Source organism: Neofelis nebulosa, chromosome 2, assembly GCF_028018385.1.
Source record: "Neofelis nebulosa isolate mNeoNeb1 chromosome 2, mNeoNeb1.pri, whole genome shotgun sequence".
Lineage (NCBI taxonomy): Eukaryota > Metazoa > Chordata > Mammalia > Carnivora > Felidae > Neofelis > Neofelis nebulosa.
In genome coordinates, this window is record NC_080783.1 from 121,952,937 (window position 1) to 121,970,704 (window position 17,768).

At 43.4% G+C, this 17,768-nt stretch overlaps 1 protein-coding gene across 1 annotated transcript in view; it reads right to left on the reverse strand.

Annotated features, from left to right (window-relative positions):
- The window catches only part of CD101 (CD101 molecule), a 39,434-nt gene extending 24,676 nt beyond the window's left edge, over window positions 1-14,758 (reverse strand). The window contains exons 1-3 of the mRNA XM_058716074.1: window positions 13,504-14,758; window positions 5,018-5,398; window positions 3,052-3,468 (exon numbers count right to left, since the gene is read on the reverse strand). Coding sequence (XP_058572057.1) covers window positions 3,052-3,468; window positions 5,018-5,398; window positions 13,504-13,546 — 841 coding nt within the window. The 5' untranslated portion in view covers window positions 13,547-14,758. The remainder of the gene's footprint in view (window positions 1-3,051; window positions 3,469-5,017; window positions 5,399-13,503) is intronic.
- Between the last annotated feature and the right edge of the window lie 3,010 nt (window positions 14,759-17,768).

Here is a 17,768-nt window from a genome sequence, read left to right on the forward strand (position 1 = left end):
ATGTTAGGAATGTAAATCGGTGCCACCAATATTGAAAACAGTATAGAGATTTCTCAAAAAATTAAAAATAGAATTACCTTATGATGCAGCTATTCCTCCTCTGGGTATTTATTCAAAGAATACAAAAACACCAAGAAGATATATGTACCCTTATGTTCATTGCAGCATTATTTATAATAGTTAAGATACAGAAACAACCTAAGTGTCCATCAGTGGATGAATGGATAAAGAAAATGTGGTACACACACACACACACACACACACACAGAAGAATACTACTTAGCCATAAAAAAGAAAGAAATCTTGCCATTTCCAACAACATGGATGGACCCTGAGGGTATTATTTGAAGTGAAATAAATCAGGCAGAGAAAGACAAATACCATATGATTTCACTTATATGGGGACTCTAAAAACCAAAACAAATGAACAAACAAAATAAAAATGAGCTCACAGATACAGAGAACAGATTTGTGGTTGCCAGAGGGGAAGGGGGTTGGAGAGTGGGCAAAATGGGTGAAGGGGTTCAATTGTATGCTGATGGATTGTAACTAGACTTATGGTGGTGATCCCTTGTAGTGTATACAAACATCGAATTCTAATGTTGCACACCTGCAACTTAATGTCATATACTAATTTTATGTCAATTAAAAAAAAGCTCATTTACAATAGTTGAAAAGAAGAAAATACTCAGGAATAAATTTAACCAAGGAGGCAAAAGACATTTGCACTGAAAACTACAAAATATGGATTAAAGAAAGTAAAGAAGATGCAAATAAAGGGAAAGATATTCTGGGTTCATGGGTTGGAAAAGTGAAAGCAAGTATTGGTGAGGATGCGGAGATCAACTGATGAATGGATAAAGAAGATGTGGTTTCTCTATACAATGGAATACTACTTGGCAATGAGAAAGAATGAAATCTGGCCATTTGTAGCAACGTGGATGGGACTGGAGGGTATTATGCTAAGTGAAATAAGTCAGGCAGAGAAAGACAGATACCATATGTTTTCACTCATATGTGGATTCTGAGAAACTGAACAGAAGACCATGGGGGAAGGGAAGGAGAAAAAATAGCTACAAACAGAGAGGGAGGGAGACAAACCACAAGAGACTCTTAAATACAGAGAACAAACTAAGGGTGGATGGGAGGGGTGGGGGAGAGGGGAAAGTGGGTGATGGGCATTGAGAAGGGCACTCGTTGGGATGAGCACTGGGTGTTGTATGGAAACCAATCTGACAATAAATTTCATTAAAAAAAAAAAGGATGTGGAGGCAAGGGAATGTAATATTGGTGGGAATGTAACATTATAGAAACAGTGTGGAGGTGCCTCAAAAATTAAAAACAGACCTATCATATAATCCCAGTGATCCCACTTCTGGGTGTAGTATCCAAAGGAAATGAAGTCAGTATCTCAAAGAGAGATCTGCATTCCCATGTTTATTATGCATGGTAACAAAGATAATGGAGTCAACCTAAGTACCCACTGATGGATGGATGAATGAAGAAAATGTGGTATATATACACACTGAAATATTACGCAGCCCTGAGAGAAAAGGAAATCCTGTCATTTCAACACCACGGATCAACCTGGAGGATATTAGGCTAAGTGAAATAAGCCAGACACAGAAGGACAAAAACTGCGGGAACTCGCTTGTATGTGGCATCTAAAACTGCCGAACTCATAAAAGCAGAGAGTAGAATGGTAGTTGCCAGGATCTGGGGGAGGGGATGGAAGAGGGAGATTTTGATCAAAGGGGACAAAGTTTCCATTATGTGAGATAAGTTTTATAGATCTAATGTATAGCAAGTGACTACAGTTAATAACACCATGTTGCATACTTGAAATCTGCTGAGAACAGAGATCTTAAGGGTTCGCACCATACACACATGCACACCCCCCCCCCACACACACACACTACACACAGAAAGTAACTATGTGAGATAATGGATATGTTAGTTAGCCTGACTGTGGTAATGGCTTCAAAATGCATGTCTATCAAAACATCATGTACACCTTGATGGGGGGTGGAAGGGAGGGGAGGGTGGGTGATGGGTATTGAGGAGGGCACCTGTTGGGATGAGCACTGGATGTTGTATGGAAACCAATTTGACAATAAATTTCAAATGAAAAAAAACATCATGCACACCTTAAATATATACAATTTTTGTCAACATAAATAAAGACTTTTATATAAAAAGTTCTCAGAGAGAAAAAGCACCCATGATGTGCCCCCACAGAACTCACTGAGTATAACTTGGACACTCAAGGCCAAAGACAATTTTTTTAATGAAACAGAATAACACTTTTCCTAAAAAAAAAAAAAAAAAAAAAAAAAAAAAAAAAAAGAAGGAACTTCCAATGATCCGCCGTTGGATCACTGCTTTTAGCATGGATATATATAGTTTTCACAACCTCTTCCTATTGGACCATAGCCTATGTAGAGAAACCAGGAATCACAGCTGAGGCTTCCTGCTTGCTTTGATGAAAACGCCAATGGATCATGAAGAGGGACACCATCCCAAGTAGGAAATGGTGTCAGGTGGGAGGAAAGCCTGGCCGTGACGAAGAAAGCCTCCACCCTGGAAGCGGGCTACTCTGGGGCCCGGGTATCTGTGGTGCAGGATCACTGGAGAAACACACCAGCTCAACTTCTTACCAGTATTTAGCCTGTTTGAGGCTCAGGTTCCTTGTTTTAAAAATGGGGAGATGACTAGCTGCCCCATAGGGTAAGGACTACATTAGATAAAGTGCAGATAAAGTGCTTACACAGAGCTTGGCAAGAATAACACCGTTTCCATGCATGATTTGTGGAATCTATCTAACCATTCAACAGACCTTATCCCATAGAAACTCTGCTGTGGGCAGACCCCCCCAAACCAAATGTCTTTCTTCTTATTGATGCTTCCTAGATGCCCAAAACAAATTTTATTCAAACTTTCTAAATGTGTTTTTTTTTTTTAGATTCAACCGAAGATTAGAAAAAATAAAAAAAGATGGCCCCAAAATACCCACTACCAACATACTAATGAATTTCCTGAGAAGATCATTACCTGTCGGTTGGATCCTCAGAGTTGTTTGATCCGTCTGCTTTTTCGTGATTAGAGTCCAGGTTTCATCTGGATCTTGAATCCATTCGGTTGCCTCACAGAACAGCTGGCCTTGATCGGAGGGCTGGAGCCTCCCTACGGCCAGCCTGAAGGTAGTGACCCCAAGCTTGTTGAGATGCACATCACCAGCGGCAAACCTCTCGGTAAATGAGGGCCCAGGGATCAACATGAAATCTTTGGAGAGGGAAATAATCTCAGTAGCTTGGCTTCTTTCTCCATCCTGGATCAGGTGCCAGGTGACAGACAGGTGGGTATGCTGAGTTGTCGCTTTGGATGCTTCACACGTAAGTTCTAATGATTCGCCTTCCTTCTTACTGAGAGTCTGGGAACTCATGGTGGCAGAGAGGGTATCTGGAATAACTGAAAGCAAAGGAAAGATGACAACTGACTGGCCCAGGAACCCATCAGACAAGCCTCCTTAAACGAAGATGGTGCCCTGACCCACCATCTGTAAAGCACACACTTTGAGTTGTTTTCCACCAGCCATATGCCTTCCTTATTGCCAAGGGGAACATTGGCATCTATACACATAGCCTATGGAACTTGGCAAAACTAATGGCTCAGTGATGTATTGACCCTGACTTTACATTTTTAGCGTAGGCTGTGACCAATTTAGCTACTTAGACACGGAGTATTTAAGACGGAAAAGCACTGGGAGCTAGGAGACCTACATTCTCATCCTGAGTCTGTCCCTATTTGACGACAGGAACTGGAGCAAGTCGCTTCACTTCCTTACGCCTTACTTAACCTGCTTCTTTGTAAAGTTCTGAAATAATCTCTTTTTAAAAAAAAATTTTTAACGTTTTATTTATTTTTGAGACAGAGAGAGACAGAGCATGAACGGGGGAGGGGCAGAGAGAGAGGGAGACACAGAATCGGAAGCAGGCTCTAGGCTCTGAGCCATCAGCCCAGAGCCTGACGCAGGGCTCGAACTCATGGACCGTGAGATCATGACCTGAGCTGAAGTTGGCCGCTTAACCGACTGAGCCACCCAGGCGCCCCTGAAATAATCTCTTATAATCTATCACCCAGAGCCAAAATGCAACCCTTACCACAATTTTGATAATCACCCTACTCACCTATCATCGTGTTCTTCCTCAAGGGAAATCACACAGCCTCTGCTTATGTGAAAGCAACACTTAGATTCAATCAACAAATACTGCTTGAGCAACTACTCAGTCCCAGTCACTGTGCTGGGGGCCGAGGTAGCTGTGCTCACGGAGCTCTGGGTGAGGTAGGGGTCATGTAAGGAGCCAAATATCACATAACCTGGGTGAGTGCTAACAATAGTGATGTGAATAGAGCATCAGGAGGAAACTAAGATGTGGGAGCACTGCCTGAGACAGGACAGATTTCACAGAAGAGGGAATACCTAGGCTGGGTCCACAAGCATATGTAGGAGTTGGCTAGACTGAAAGACGGGTGCTAAGATATTCTAGGCAAAGGGGCAATGTGGTCATTGCAAGGACTATGAACCTCTCTCTCTACGTAAATATGCTAGAAGAGAGTAATTGGGGAATCATAATTTCCACGTTGACGACTTATCACTGATCGTGCTAATACCAGCTCTTTTACCAAGTTAATGTTCTCCCTCCAAGAAGAGACATGGCCTGGGGAGAACCCACACAGTTCTGTCTGATCAACCTGCAGCTAGCTATGGACAAGGCCTTCGGAGACTTAGACACTATCTATATCTTCATGGCAAGGTTGACTAGAGAGATGAATTGAGAGTTTTAGAGAATGTGGGATACCGATCTGTGACCAATCTGCAACACATCCAGTGGGCCGCGAGGGCTCTCTTGCCAAAGGGCTTGACACAACGTGAAGGCACGTCACGTTGCAAGGCATCGTGATGGTGGGGGTCTGGCTTGTCGGGGGACCGGCAGGCGCAGGAGGCCAAACAGCTTACCAATGAGTCTAGTCTTCGCACTGTAATTGCCGTAGTATTTTTTATCCGTGTTCGGTGTGTAACACTCATACTCTCCAGAATCCTTCAGCTGGACCTTTGAGATGTGCAACAAGACTGAGTTGCCCCGGACCCTCTCCACGTAGATCCCCCTGCTTCGCACTCGCTGCGCGTACACCGCGTAAGTGAAGGTGGCATCCGCGGTGCTTATGATCTGGATTTCTCGAGTGGGGGCTGTCGGCAGGTAAACGGACCACTGGAAGTGCTGCTCAGAAGGTCCCTGGTAGCCAGTTACATTGCAGCCAATGCTGACAGGGTAGCCTTCAGCCCGAAACAGCGGTCCTTTCTGGACCGTTACTTTTCTCTGGCCAATGCTGAGCTTAGCTTGCAAGGAGGAGGAAGAAAGGGGAATAAAAATAGATTAGTGCTCAGGTCCCCCGTGTGCCACCTTATACAGCTCCCTGTATTATAGTTCTAGTAAATGAGATCACAGGTTATTAGCTATAATCAACTCAAATGTTCAACACCTCCTCCAGGCTGAGGAGCAGTGGAATGCCTTCATGAGTTCATTGGGTTTTTTACAACTTTAACTTCCACAGTAATTCCTAGGCTCTTAAAAAAAAAAAAAAGTCAGCTTCACCCGTGTTATGACTGGTAACGCTTAGTGCCCAGTGTTATCTGAGGGCACTTATTTGAAAGTAAATACAATGCATGATAATTCGCCTTTTACATTATTTTACGGGAAAATTCAGCAAGTACTTCCTCCAGACTCCAATTCCCGGGTGGCTGTCAGGCTGTCCTCACAGACATTGCTGTAGAGACAAAGTCTAGGGCACCGCCCACGCTGTCCACGGTGCCCAGCTTTCTTTGTCTTGCTACTTGGTTAGAACTATTTGTAGCCCGTGGCCAGGTCTGATGCAGGACTAGCTAAAATTAGCATCTGAAGAGCGAGGCATTTCCTTTCTATACTGGGGAGGGTTTGGTTTTTTTTGTTTTTTTGGTTTTTTTTTTTGTAATTTTTTAAAGAGCCACTGCAGCCTTACTGAACAGCTTCCTAAAAGATGGCTCATCAAGTCCACCAGGATCTGGGATCAAATTCACTTCAGTTCTCCTCTTACCAGAAGTTTTCAGTTGGGACTACTCAGGAATGCTGCCTGTTGAGACACACATCTCAAGCATTAGGGTGAAAGGACAGAATATGATCAAATGGCAGCATTTTCTTTCTCTTAAAAAAATTTTTTTTTAACATTTATTTATTATTAAGAGACAGAGAGACAGAGCATGAGCAGGGGAGGGGCTGAGAGACGGGGAGACACAGAATCTGAAGCAGGCTCCAGGCTCTGAGCTGTCAGCACAGAGCCCGACACGGGCGGGGCTCGAACTCACAAACCGAGAGATCATGACCTGAGCCGAAGTCGGACGCTTAACCGACAGAGCCACCCAGACGCCCCAAATAGCAGCATTTTCTTTGCACCTTTTCAAACTCCGGCATTTGGCAGAAATTAAAATGTCTGTGTTTATGGAGCATGTGAATACCAAAGGTTAGTTTGTGTTACACAAAGAGCAAAGAGCTAATGACAGGTGCCAAAGGGTGAGCTGAATCTTTCACTGGGGGCCTGGGGGCTGAAGATGAGAGGAAAGATGGAAAGACGTCAGAAGAGTCCGATGGGGAGCAATTGCTGGGATTGTGGAACGAACAGAATAGAGTTCGTAAGAAGGTAGGGCGGCAGCAGAGTACCCGCTGAATTTTGCAAATCCACGAGAACAGCAGCAAGTCAAGGAGACTAGAGTGGAAGAAAGTGAGAGAAAGGAAAAATGGCCTTACAGAGACCATGAGAAGGCTGAGGATAGGAATTTTGGAACGGACACAATTCTGATAGAAGGGGCCCTACAAAAAACGGGGAGAAACGGCAAGTGGTTATCTGATGTAGTCCACTACAGATCACAGACTGAATGCTTAATGCAAAACTGGGAAACAAGCAAACCTCCAATCCACCACACGCATTTCCCGTAGTAATGAAAATACGCCAATTTATTCATAAATCCCGGTTGATGTCATATATTTATATTATGTTCGAACGGAAGTTAGAACATAAATATAGGAAAAACATAACTTATTACTTACCAAAACATTACTCAACAGAGACCATTTGAGGCATTTTTGGCAACGCCAGCCAGACTTAGGCACATATCTTAAAGAAATGTGTGCCCGTGCATCAGGCTACCTGTGCAAGGACACCCACAGCAGCACTGTTCATTGTGGCCCCAGTCTGGACAGCACCCATATGTCCATCAACAGCTGAATGACATGACTGTGGTATGTCCATAAAATGGAATATTACACAGAAGTGAAAGTGGATGGATTGTGACTGGTTGTACTGTGGATGACTGTGTTTAATGAACGATGCAGAATACTTGAGAATCCTTTTGACTATATACAGAGTGATTTCAGTCTTTATAAAAATTTAAAAACAGGTAAAACCACACTAGAGTGTTCAATAAATGGAAAAATAACGGATAAAGCCACTTATTAAAAAGGAAGAAAAGCTGGGAAGTGGTTATCACGGAAGGCAGGACAGTGATGGTGTGTGCAGAGAGGGTTATGATCTGGATGGGGCATGTGGCAGGGTGGACGGGTGCTTCTAGCAATATTCTAGCTCACGACCTGGATAGTGATCACATGGTTTTTACTTTTTACTTATTTATTACACTGCATGTTTATGTTTTGTTAACTTTCCTTATGTGTTATAGTTCCACAATAAAAATGTTTTTAGAAGGATGGTTTCTGGGGCACCTGGGTGGCTCAGTCGGTTCAGCGTCCAACTCTTGATTTTGGCTCAGGTCATGATGTAGGTATTGTGGGATTGAGCTCTGCATCGGGCTCTGCACAGAGTGTGGAGCCTGCTTGGGATTCTCTCTCTCTCTCTCTCTCTCTCTCTCTCTCTCTCTCCTGCCCTCTGCCCCTCCCCCTTTCATTCTCTCTCTCAAAAAAGACTGCTTTTAGAAGTATGGTTTCTAAGTTACCACTAACCTGTTTCTAACACGGCATGTGACCACAATATTATTTTGGTGGCTAGGCAACACTTTTCAACATTTTCCATGACTTTTCAGTGATGGATACCACATCTGAAATATTTTCTTGCAAAAATTAGCACTCCATTTTCTAGTGCTTTATTTGCCAATCCAATATTTATTCAACAACTTATAGTATTCCTGATACTTCAAGGAACTAAGAAACGAAGATGGGATGGGGATGGTCTTTAACTTTGTGACTGTATAAGTCAAGGAGGGTGGTGGTCATCTCTCTGAGACAGGGGATGATAAAACTGTTCTGAGGAATTTGAAGGAAGGGGGGAAACAGGGAAGGTTTATGGGAGAGAGATGGTATGAGAAGTGGAATTTGGAGAATCAAAAAGATTAGGATAATTTAAGTGGGGAGACTTCACGAGAAAATTGTATGAGTAGGAATTGGAAGACTTGTTTAGGAATTAAGGAGCGATAAACTGGATCAGGGGAAGGGTTACATCAAGATTAATAGAAGGAGGCAAGGTTGATAGGAATTTGGGGCCCAAAGCATGAAGGACTTAACTATCATGTCTGAAAGTTTGAACTTGACTGATTAGGTGCTGGGGAATCCACTGGAAGTGTTGGAAAGGTCTTAGGAAAATTAGCTTGACAGCTGTGTAGGATGATGGAAGTTAGAAATAAACATTAGGGAATTCTGGTAGCCCGGGAAAGAAGTAATGACAGCAATAGGAATGGAAAGAAAGGGACTGTCATTTCAAAGCCACTGTGGAGATAAAATCTAGAGAGTTTTTCAGTGCCTTGGATGCTTGGAGGTAGAAGGGGTGGATGGAGATGAAAGGCAGGAAGAAATAAAAAATGATGGCAGGTTTTGTGAGGCTGACCGAGGGTGATATAGTACTGTTAATAGAAATAAGGGTATCAGGAAGAGACTGTTGCGTGTTCAAGGGTGAGGGAGAAGATAATGCGTTTGATATTTGAAAATACGAAATTCGAACACCATTAGGTAAACAGGAAGGATATCCAGCAAGCATTTGGAAATAATATTTAAATATATATATATTTGTACTTTTTAAATTATTGTTGTTTTTTTTTTTAACTTTAGAGAGAGAACATGCAAGTAGGAAAGAGGGGCAGAGGGAGAGAGAGAGACAGAGAGAGAGAGAGAGAGAGAGAGAGAGAGAATACTAAGCAGGTTCTATGCTCAGCACAGAGCTGGATTCAGGGCTTGATCCCACGACCCTGGGATCATGACCTGAACAGAAAACAAGAGTCGGAGGCTCAGGGTGCCTTGGTTAAGCATCCGGTTCTTGATTTAGGCTTAGGTCATGATCTCACGGTCTTAGGATTGAGCCCTCATCGGGGCTCCATGCTGACAGTGCAGAGCCTGCTTGGGATTTCTCTTTCCCTCTCTCTCTTACCCCCCAACTCAAAATAAATAAATAAACTTAAAAAAAAAAGGGTCAGAGGTTCAACTGACCAAGCCACCCAGGAACCCCTATATATTGGTACTTACTCAACTCAAGTCTACTCAACTTGGAAAATATTTGTAATCTAATCCTTTTAAGAACTCTGTGATATCCCCATATTTAGCAATGTGAGACTTGCAAATGGTTGAACCAGACTCCAACCCAGATTTGCAAATGTCAAATCCCTGGCTGTCTCCATTGCTTCTCACTGCTTCTTGTGAATGTCTGCTTGTAACCACCGAGGGGTCTGGGCCACAGGTACAGATTCGGTCGCTGACAGTGCTGGGCAATGATAGGGAATACAAGGAGGAAGGCTGAAGAGAGGTAACTAGAGGGTCTCTCTAGTTCAGGGACAGGATGAGGAACAGACCTACAGAAGGAAGAGTGAGGGAGATAGGAGAGCAGCCAGGACACAGCAGCTCGGAAACCAAAGGAGGAAAAACTTGACACAAAAGAGCTTGTCTGGTTGTTGAGCGCTGCTGGGAGGGTAAGGACCCTAAAGGCAGGGCACAGTCTTTTTAATTTGATGAGGAAGATATCAGTGGAAATCTTTGTAAAAAGAGATTTCACTAGAGCAGAAACAGAGGATTTCAAGGGTAAGAAAGGAAGCAGAATAGGGTGGCAGCTGGAAAGAGTAGCTGAGAGGGGAGGAGCAGGGAGGGCTGGAAGGACATGTTTAAGGACAGAGAAAGTGCAGAGGGGTAAAGATAGATGACGCCGGAGAGGATGATGAATGGAGGAAGGTCCTCGTAGAGGCGTGAGGTCAAGAACATGAGTGGGAAGGGACTGCTTTCTCAGAGAAGTGGAGCAACCGTGTGGAAGCTTCATAGGTATTTTTAATGTGAAAGGAATGGCTGACAGAGGTCAACTCAAATGGCTATGCATTGGGACCATGCGCTGAAGCATCTTGTATAAGGACATTCTCTGTGGGATATGTTGTACACATCTCTCCTCCTCCTCAGGGGTAAACTACTTCAGAGGGCTCTTCTGTTGCTTTCTCTTCCAATCAGAGGGTTAGAAATCTTTGCATGGCAGCTCAAGTTCCCACTGCCTAATGGGCACACATCTGGGTGCCGACATACTCCACTGGGGTCACACTTTTGAAACACAGAGAATTCCCAGGTACTGGCTTCGTTCAAAAATATCCCCGGGACTGCCAAATTTATGACTGCAATATTACTTAAATGGAAGCTGTTAGGCTGAATCATATAAAATGGCCCATAACTGACCATTTTTGACACACAAAAACAGCAACTTCAAATGATTCCACTTTACACAAAACCTACCTGGAGAACGTCAAGCAAGACAAGCAGTATCTCTTTGGTTACACGTCTAAAAACCCTATACACTTGGAGGCTGAGAGAACTTCCAACCAAAAACATTTTTTTTTCTATGCATAAAGTCTCAGTACGATTAAAAAAAAAAAAATCGGCCCCTCCCCAGCACCCTCCCTCCCACCTTAGTGGTTTTTATATGTAGGGCAGTCAGCGTGAGGGGTGATGGATCAGGCAGGCAAAGCTAAGTCCAAGAGCTCATCTACCCATGACATTCACCTCATCTAGAACATACACCATGTTCTAACAGAACCGATCGGTCTTTACGCTTATTAAAAAAAAATAATTTGGACAAAGTATACATTTGCTAAACAACACAACTGGTCAATTGATCAGGGTTGAATTTCCTTCATGATTTATAATTTTCCCTCCATATGTATAAGGAAGGACAAAGCGTGGGCTTCCAAAGTTCTTTCAAGTTACTTCCTGATTTATGTGTTCTCATAAAAACTGTGGCTGTACACAAAATGAGTGCTGGATAGTGAGTCAGAATTTAGAAGAAATAAATACAGGGGCGCCTGGGTGGCTCTGTTGGTTAAAGGTCATGATCTCACGGGGAGTTTGAGCCCCGCATGGGGCTCTGTGCTGTCAGCACGGAGCCCACTTTGAGTCCTCTCACTCTCTCTCTGCCTCTTCCCCGCTCTCTCTCTCAAAAATAATAAATATTGGGGCGCCTGGGTGGCTCAGTCGGTTAAGTGTTCGACTTCGGCTCAGGTCATGATCTCGCGGCTCATGAGTTCGAGCCCCGCGTCGGGCTCTGTGCTGACAGCTCAGGGCCTACAGCCTGCTTCAGATTCTGTCTCTGGCTCTCTCTGCCCCTCCTCCACTTGTGCTCTGTCTCTCTGTCTCTAAAATAAACAAACATTAAAAAATTTTCATAAGAAAAATACTAAACATTAAAATAAAAGAAGTAGTAAATATACACCTCATATATATTTATAATTGTTTACATGAGTTAAGGAAAAGCTTCCAGCTTCTCTTTTTTGAACCTGCCTACAACCTGCCTTCACCCAGGGCTTCCAGCCTGCTCACCAGAAAAAAAAAAAAAAAAAAAAAGAAAGCGTGTGAGAGAGTTTGCAACGTCTGACTTGTTGCACGATGTACACTCCATTTTCCCCAATACACAGGCCAAACACACAGGCCAAATACACAAAGCACATACACTTAAGAATCATACTCAGGAAAAAAAAAAAAACCCACCAAGATTCATACTCAACAAGTGACCAGGGCACATAGGAAGGTCCCCATCCAACTACCCAGCCATCAAAGCTTGCCAAGCCAGTCTGGTGGGTGCCCATCGCCCAGCAACTAACTGGTCCTTGTAATGAATCCTGCAGACCACCTCTTACCCATCAGGCCCCAGATCTGAGCCTTGCCTCACACAATCCAACATCCACTGTACCCCGTTCAGTTCAAGCCAGTGTTCATGAAGCACCCCAGTGTACTGAATGCTGTAGCCTCTCCATGCTTTAGTCACAGCACTTAGTTCCCCTACCATCACTTGAGTCCCCGCACTAACACAATCTAGTCTCTACAGCAGGAGTTCCTAGCCTGGGTCCACACACAGGATCCCAGGGCCCATAAACTCCAGTGAAAAACAAAAAACTACATCTTTATCTTCACAAGTCTTAATGAGAACTCAGCATTTCCTTTGGTCATAAATGTAGACAGCAAACCATAGATATTTCCATATCATATTACAGTTGTTGAAAATATCTTGAAATATGATTCATACTCATTCCTACTTTGAAGTATGGTGGTTGACGGACCACCTCTAGATCTTATGGAATCCGCAAAGAAGCAGACACATCACTACGTCACTCTTTAAAGATATTTTGATGATTGCATTTCAGCATGACTGACTTCCCCTATAATCCTATGCATTTCATTTTAGGCATTTAAAAAATGATGCTAAGGTGGGTTCTCTAGGCTTCACCAGATGCTAAAGGAACCCAGAGCACAAAACCAGTACCTGCTACTTGCTCTGGAAAGATTTCATCCCCAACCCAGGCCATCAGCTTTTCAGTCTACCCCCAAATGTCCCCTTCCTCCACCCTGTTCTAATATGTTTCGATGCTCCTGGGCCATAGCTAAGGCCCCTCCATATGCCCTTTAGCGGAGCCCAGTGAATCTTCTTGGCCCCTTCTCAGTCCCTCAGGTCAATTCCCCCGCTTCAGTTCATGGGTGATGTCCAGAACCTTCTTTTAGCTTAACCTAAAACTACTAAGTACCCTAATACCTTTTCCTTCCATCCAGCCACATCCCCAAGGCTCACACATCAGAGAAACCTTCAGGCCACCTGTCAGTCTGGGGAGCTGGGCCCTCACTCTCTCCAGGGATGGGTTAGCCCAGGAAGAAAAGGTAAAGGCAGGACCAGCAAAACTGGCAGAACTGGCCCCACAGACAAATGTAAAAAAAACAAAACAAAAAAACAGTGGGACCAGGTCTGTGGGACTCAACCAAGCACTGCGCCTCCCTGGAACTCGAGGATGCTGAGGCAAACCATGAAACCATTATCAGTAAGTCAAAAATTACTGCGTGTGCCAGAGATGTGTGGCACGGTTTTTCCCGTTAAGTACCAAGTTGTCCTGTTCCACCACCCACCAGCCTCCTGTTGACTAGCTCCGGTGACAACAGAGACAGGCACAATTATGACACTTACTCAGAAGGAGAAAGAGAGATGCCACGTATAGGATGTGTGCCATTTGGACCAGTACAGACCTCTCCTGGCCGTGTCACTGAAGTTGTTCAGACACCCAGTGACAAAGGCTGTGCTCTCACTACAAAGGTAAAGAGGAAGCAGTGGTGTGGTTTCCAGCCCACTGAGAAAGACAGATGGTTTGCACAGAGCAAAACCGTTTGCATCATGAACTTTTTTGCTAATCACTCAAATCTGGGTGAGAAAAGTTACACTGGGTAAGTAAACGTATACAGATAGAAAGAAGAAAATACAGACCCCATCCTGGCTAACTGCGTATCCTGAAGTAATCACGAGGGAATATAACTGACTAAATAAAAAAAAAACCAAGCTGAAATTTTCTCTTCTTAGCCCTTACCTGTCCTTCCAACTTGGGAGACGAAGGGACCGAGAAATGCAAGGACCCCCCCGAAAACACGAACCTGGGGACATGAGGTGCTGGTAATGTCAGTCTCTGGAACCAGGCTGCCTGGGTTTACGTGCAGATTCTATTTTTCATAGCTCTATGTGCTCGTTAACTTTTCTAACTCTCATCTACAAAATGGAGATACTAATAGTATGTACCCCATCAGATGCTGTGTGAGTTGAATGAACTAATTCACTTAAAGCACCTAGAACAGTATCTGGTACTTAGTAAATGCTCAGTAAAATCATCTACCATCATGTGACATGTAAGTGAATCTTCATCTGCCCAATATGGGCCTGGCACCAAGGATGGTCAATGAATGCCTAAATATGACAGTTGGCACTGAACCCAGGCCAACTCACCCTAGAAGACAAGATCATCCAAGGACGGGCTCACTGAAGACATTCATTCCCTAGGTCAAGGCTACATCTAGATACGTCAAGAATGAACTAGTCTGCTTCAGGCCACAGTATCAGGCAGATTTCTGCTCGTTCCATCCATCCATCCATCCATCCATCCATTCATCCATCCATCCAACTTGTTTAGTACTTCTGTGTTCTGGGTGCTTTGCTAAGTTCTGCACAAACGAAGATGTTAACAACCCAGGCTTTGTTCTCGGGAAACTTCCACCTACTCAGATAATCACAATGCAATATTTTCGAGCACAACAGTCAATGCAGCTGCTGAAAGGGGTAGGAAAAGTCAGTGGGCAGGAGGCAAGGTCAGGCTGGGCGGGGCTGGGCCAAATGAGACAATTAGGAATGAAGAGGGGCAGGTACAGCTGGGGGAGAAGCAGTCTAGTGTGGATACTAATGCACCCCTGTTGGGGTGAAGTTTGAGGCTGGTATGGAGGAAGAAGGGTCCACAGAGGTAGGCTGGGGCAGATCTTACTGGTAAGAAAGTGGTCTAGTTTCATTCTTCTGCATGTCGCTGTCCAGTTCTCCCAGCACCATTTGCTAAAGAGACTTTTTTCCATTGGATACTTTCCTGCTTTATAGAAGATTAGGTGGCCAAACATTTGTGGGTCCAACTCTGGGTTCTCTATTCTATTCCATTGGTCTATGGGTCTGTTTTTGTGCCAATACCATACTGTCTTGATGATTACAGCTTTGTAGTAGAGGCTAAAGTCTGGGATTGTGATGCCTCCTGCTTTGGTTTTCTTCTTCAATATTACTTTGCCTATTTGGGGTCTTTTGTGGTTCCATACAAATTCTAGGATTACTTGTTCTAGCTCTGGGAAGAATGCCGGTGCAATTTTGACTGGGATTGCATCGAATGTGTAGATTGCTTTGGGTCGTATTGACGTTTTAACAATATTTATTCTTCCAATCCATGAGCATGGAATGTTTTTCCATTTTTTTATGTCTTCCTCAATTTCCTTCATAAGCTTTCTATAGTTTTCAGCATACAGGTCTTTCAAATCTTTGGTTAGGTTTATTCCCAGGTATTTTATGGTTCTTGGTGCACTTGTAAATGGGATCAGTTTCTTTCTCTTTCTGTTGCTTCATTATTGGTGTATAAAAATGCAACCAATTTCTGTACGTTGATTTTGTACCCTGCTACTTTGCTGACAGAGAAATGTTTTCAGGGGTCAGAGAAATCCTATGGGAACTCACTGTACTTTCTGTAATTTTTTTTCTATAAGCCTAAAATTAGTCTAGAAAATAAAGTACTTAAAATATTCCTTATACTGTATCCATAAAGTGGATGCATTTTGTATTTTTAAAAATTTTAGCTTAGTAAAGCTGATTTAAATATCAGGGGAAAAATAATAAATGAATAAACTTTGATCAACTCTGTAAAAAAAAAAAAAAATATATATATATATATATATATATATATATATATATAGGACAAATAGCTAGAGATGCATTTGGAATTAGAAGGTAGCCTCTGATCTGAGGCTCTTCTGAGGGATGCTGGAGCTGGGTGGAGGTGAACAGGAACACGATTGGCTATCACACAAGGTAAGTTAGGTGAGGTCGCCTGGGAGAAATGCAAATAAAGAGATGGACATTTGAAGGAGGGAGAAGGCATAGCTGATTTGAGGAGAATGGGAAATCAGGCCAATCTTTAGGGTAAAAGCAGCATTTAAGATAGGACTTACTTTCCCAGTGGCAATTATAGTACGATAGGGTAACATTCAACAAACTCAGGTCTGGAAGCCTCTAGCTTCTACCCTTTTTTAGTTTTCACTTTCTCTCCCTCTGGTGTTATTTATTGGTGATGATACCTAACAATTAGCTCTCCAATGTTAGTCAACCTATAAATATTAATGTGTTTAGTGAAAAGCTCTATACTTCCCTTTTCAAGGTACTATGATGCAAGGGTTGGAGATAAAACAAGTGGAAGATGAGCCCTTCCCTCCAGGAACTTGAAATCTAGTTTAATAAACAACCATAGATAAGAAGCAGTAGCCAGTTGGCATGAGCTCCTAATCACGTGGGCCTCTCCACAGCAACGGTTGAGTGTCCTCACAACATGGCGGCTGGCTCCCCCCAGACTGAGGCCAAGGAGGAAGATGTAGTGCCTTTTATGGCCTAGTTTCAAAGTTACACACTACCATTTCTGCCCTATTCTACTTGTTAAAAGGGAATCATTAAGTCCAGCCCACACTCAAGGGGAGGGAAATTAGGCTGTGCGTTTTGAAAGGAGGAGTGTCAAGAATTCATGGACATTATTTTAAAATCACCACAAACCTACACCTATATTCAAACAATTTTTAACATTTTTTCCATGTGTGCTTTATATATGTGCTTGAATATGTATGTATTTGTTTGAAAGAAAGAAAAAAAGGAAGGAGGGAAGGAATGGGAAGGAAGGAGGGAGGGGGAGGGTAACCAAATAAGGCAGCGTGTGTTGAGTATCCACTTTATGGCTCAAACGAGAAATATCCTAAGAGTTAATAGGCTGGAGAGGCCACTGTAGGCAGGGAACAGCCATAGGTCATTCCGAAAAGGCTGGTTTTAAGTATGTCCTTGGGGATCTGTATGATTCAAACAGGCAGAGGAGGGAGGGAAGGAAATTCCAGTAGGGAGAAATGAAATGTACAAAGATACAGAGGCAGGGATGTGCAGGTTATATTTAGGGAACAGTTAAAGGATAGTTTACCTTGAATGGGGATTTCAAACTACTCTCCAGGCTGTTAACTGTAACATCAATGGGGCTTGAAGTACAGTAATTTGTTCATCATTTCAGTTGGAGAAGTCATGGGTCATCCCCAGGCACCAAAATTTTAGGCAAACACACTGTATGAGTTAGTTATTGCTGTGGAACAAACCACAAAACTTTGGTGGCTTACAACAGAAAACATTTCTTTTTGTTCACAAGCCTGTGGGTCACCTGTCCAGAGCTGGACGGTCTAGAACAGCCTTGGCTTGCATCCCTCGCACTCCCTCTAGTAGGCTAGCCCAAGCAGGTTTTTATGGTGATGTCAGGGGGCCAAATAACTCATGGAAACACAACAACCCTTTTTATTTTTTTTAAAATTTTTTTTTTCAACGTTTTTTATTTATTTTTGGGACAGAGAGAGACAAAGCATGAACGGGGCAGGGGCAGAGAGAGAGGGAGACACAGAATCGGAAACAGTCTCCAGGCTCCGAGCCATCAGCCCAGAGCCTGACGCGGGGCTCGAACTCACGGACCGCGAGATCGTGACCTGGCTGAAGTCGGACACTTAACCGACTGCGCCACCCAGGCGCCCCACAACAACCCTTTTTAAAGCTTCTACTTTCATCATGGCTGCTAACATCCCATAGATCAAAGCAAGTCACATGGCCAACTCCAAATGCAAGAGATGGGTTAATAGCCTCCATCATCTTTC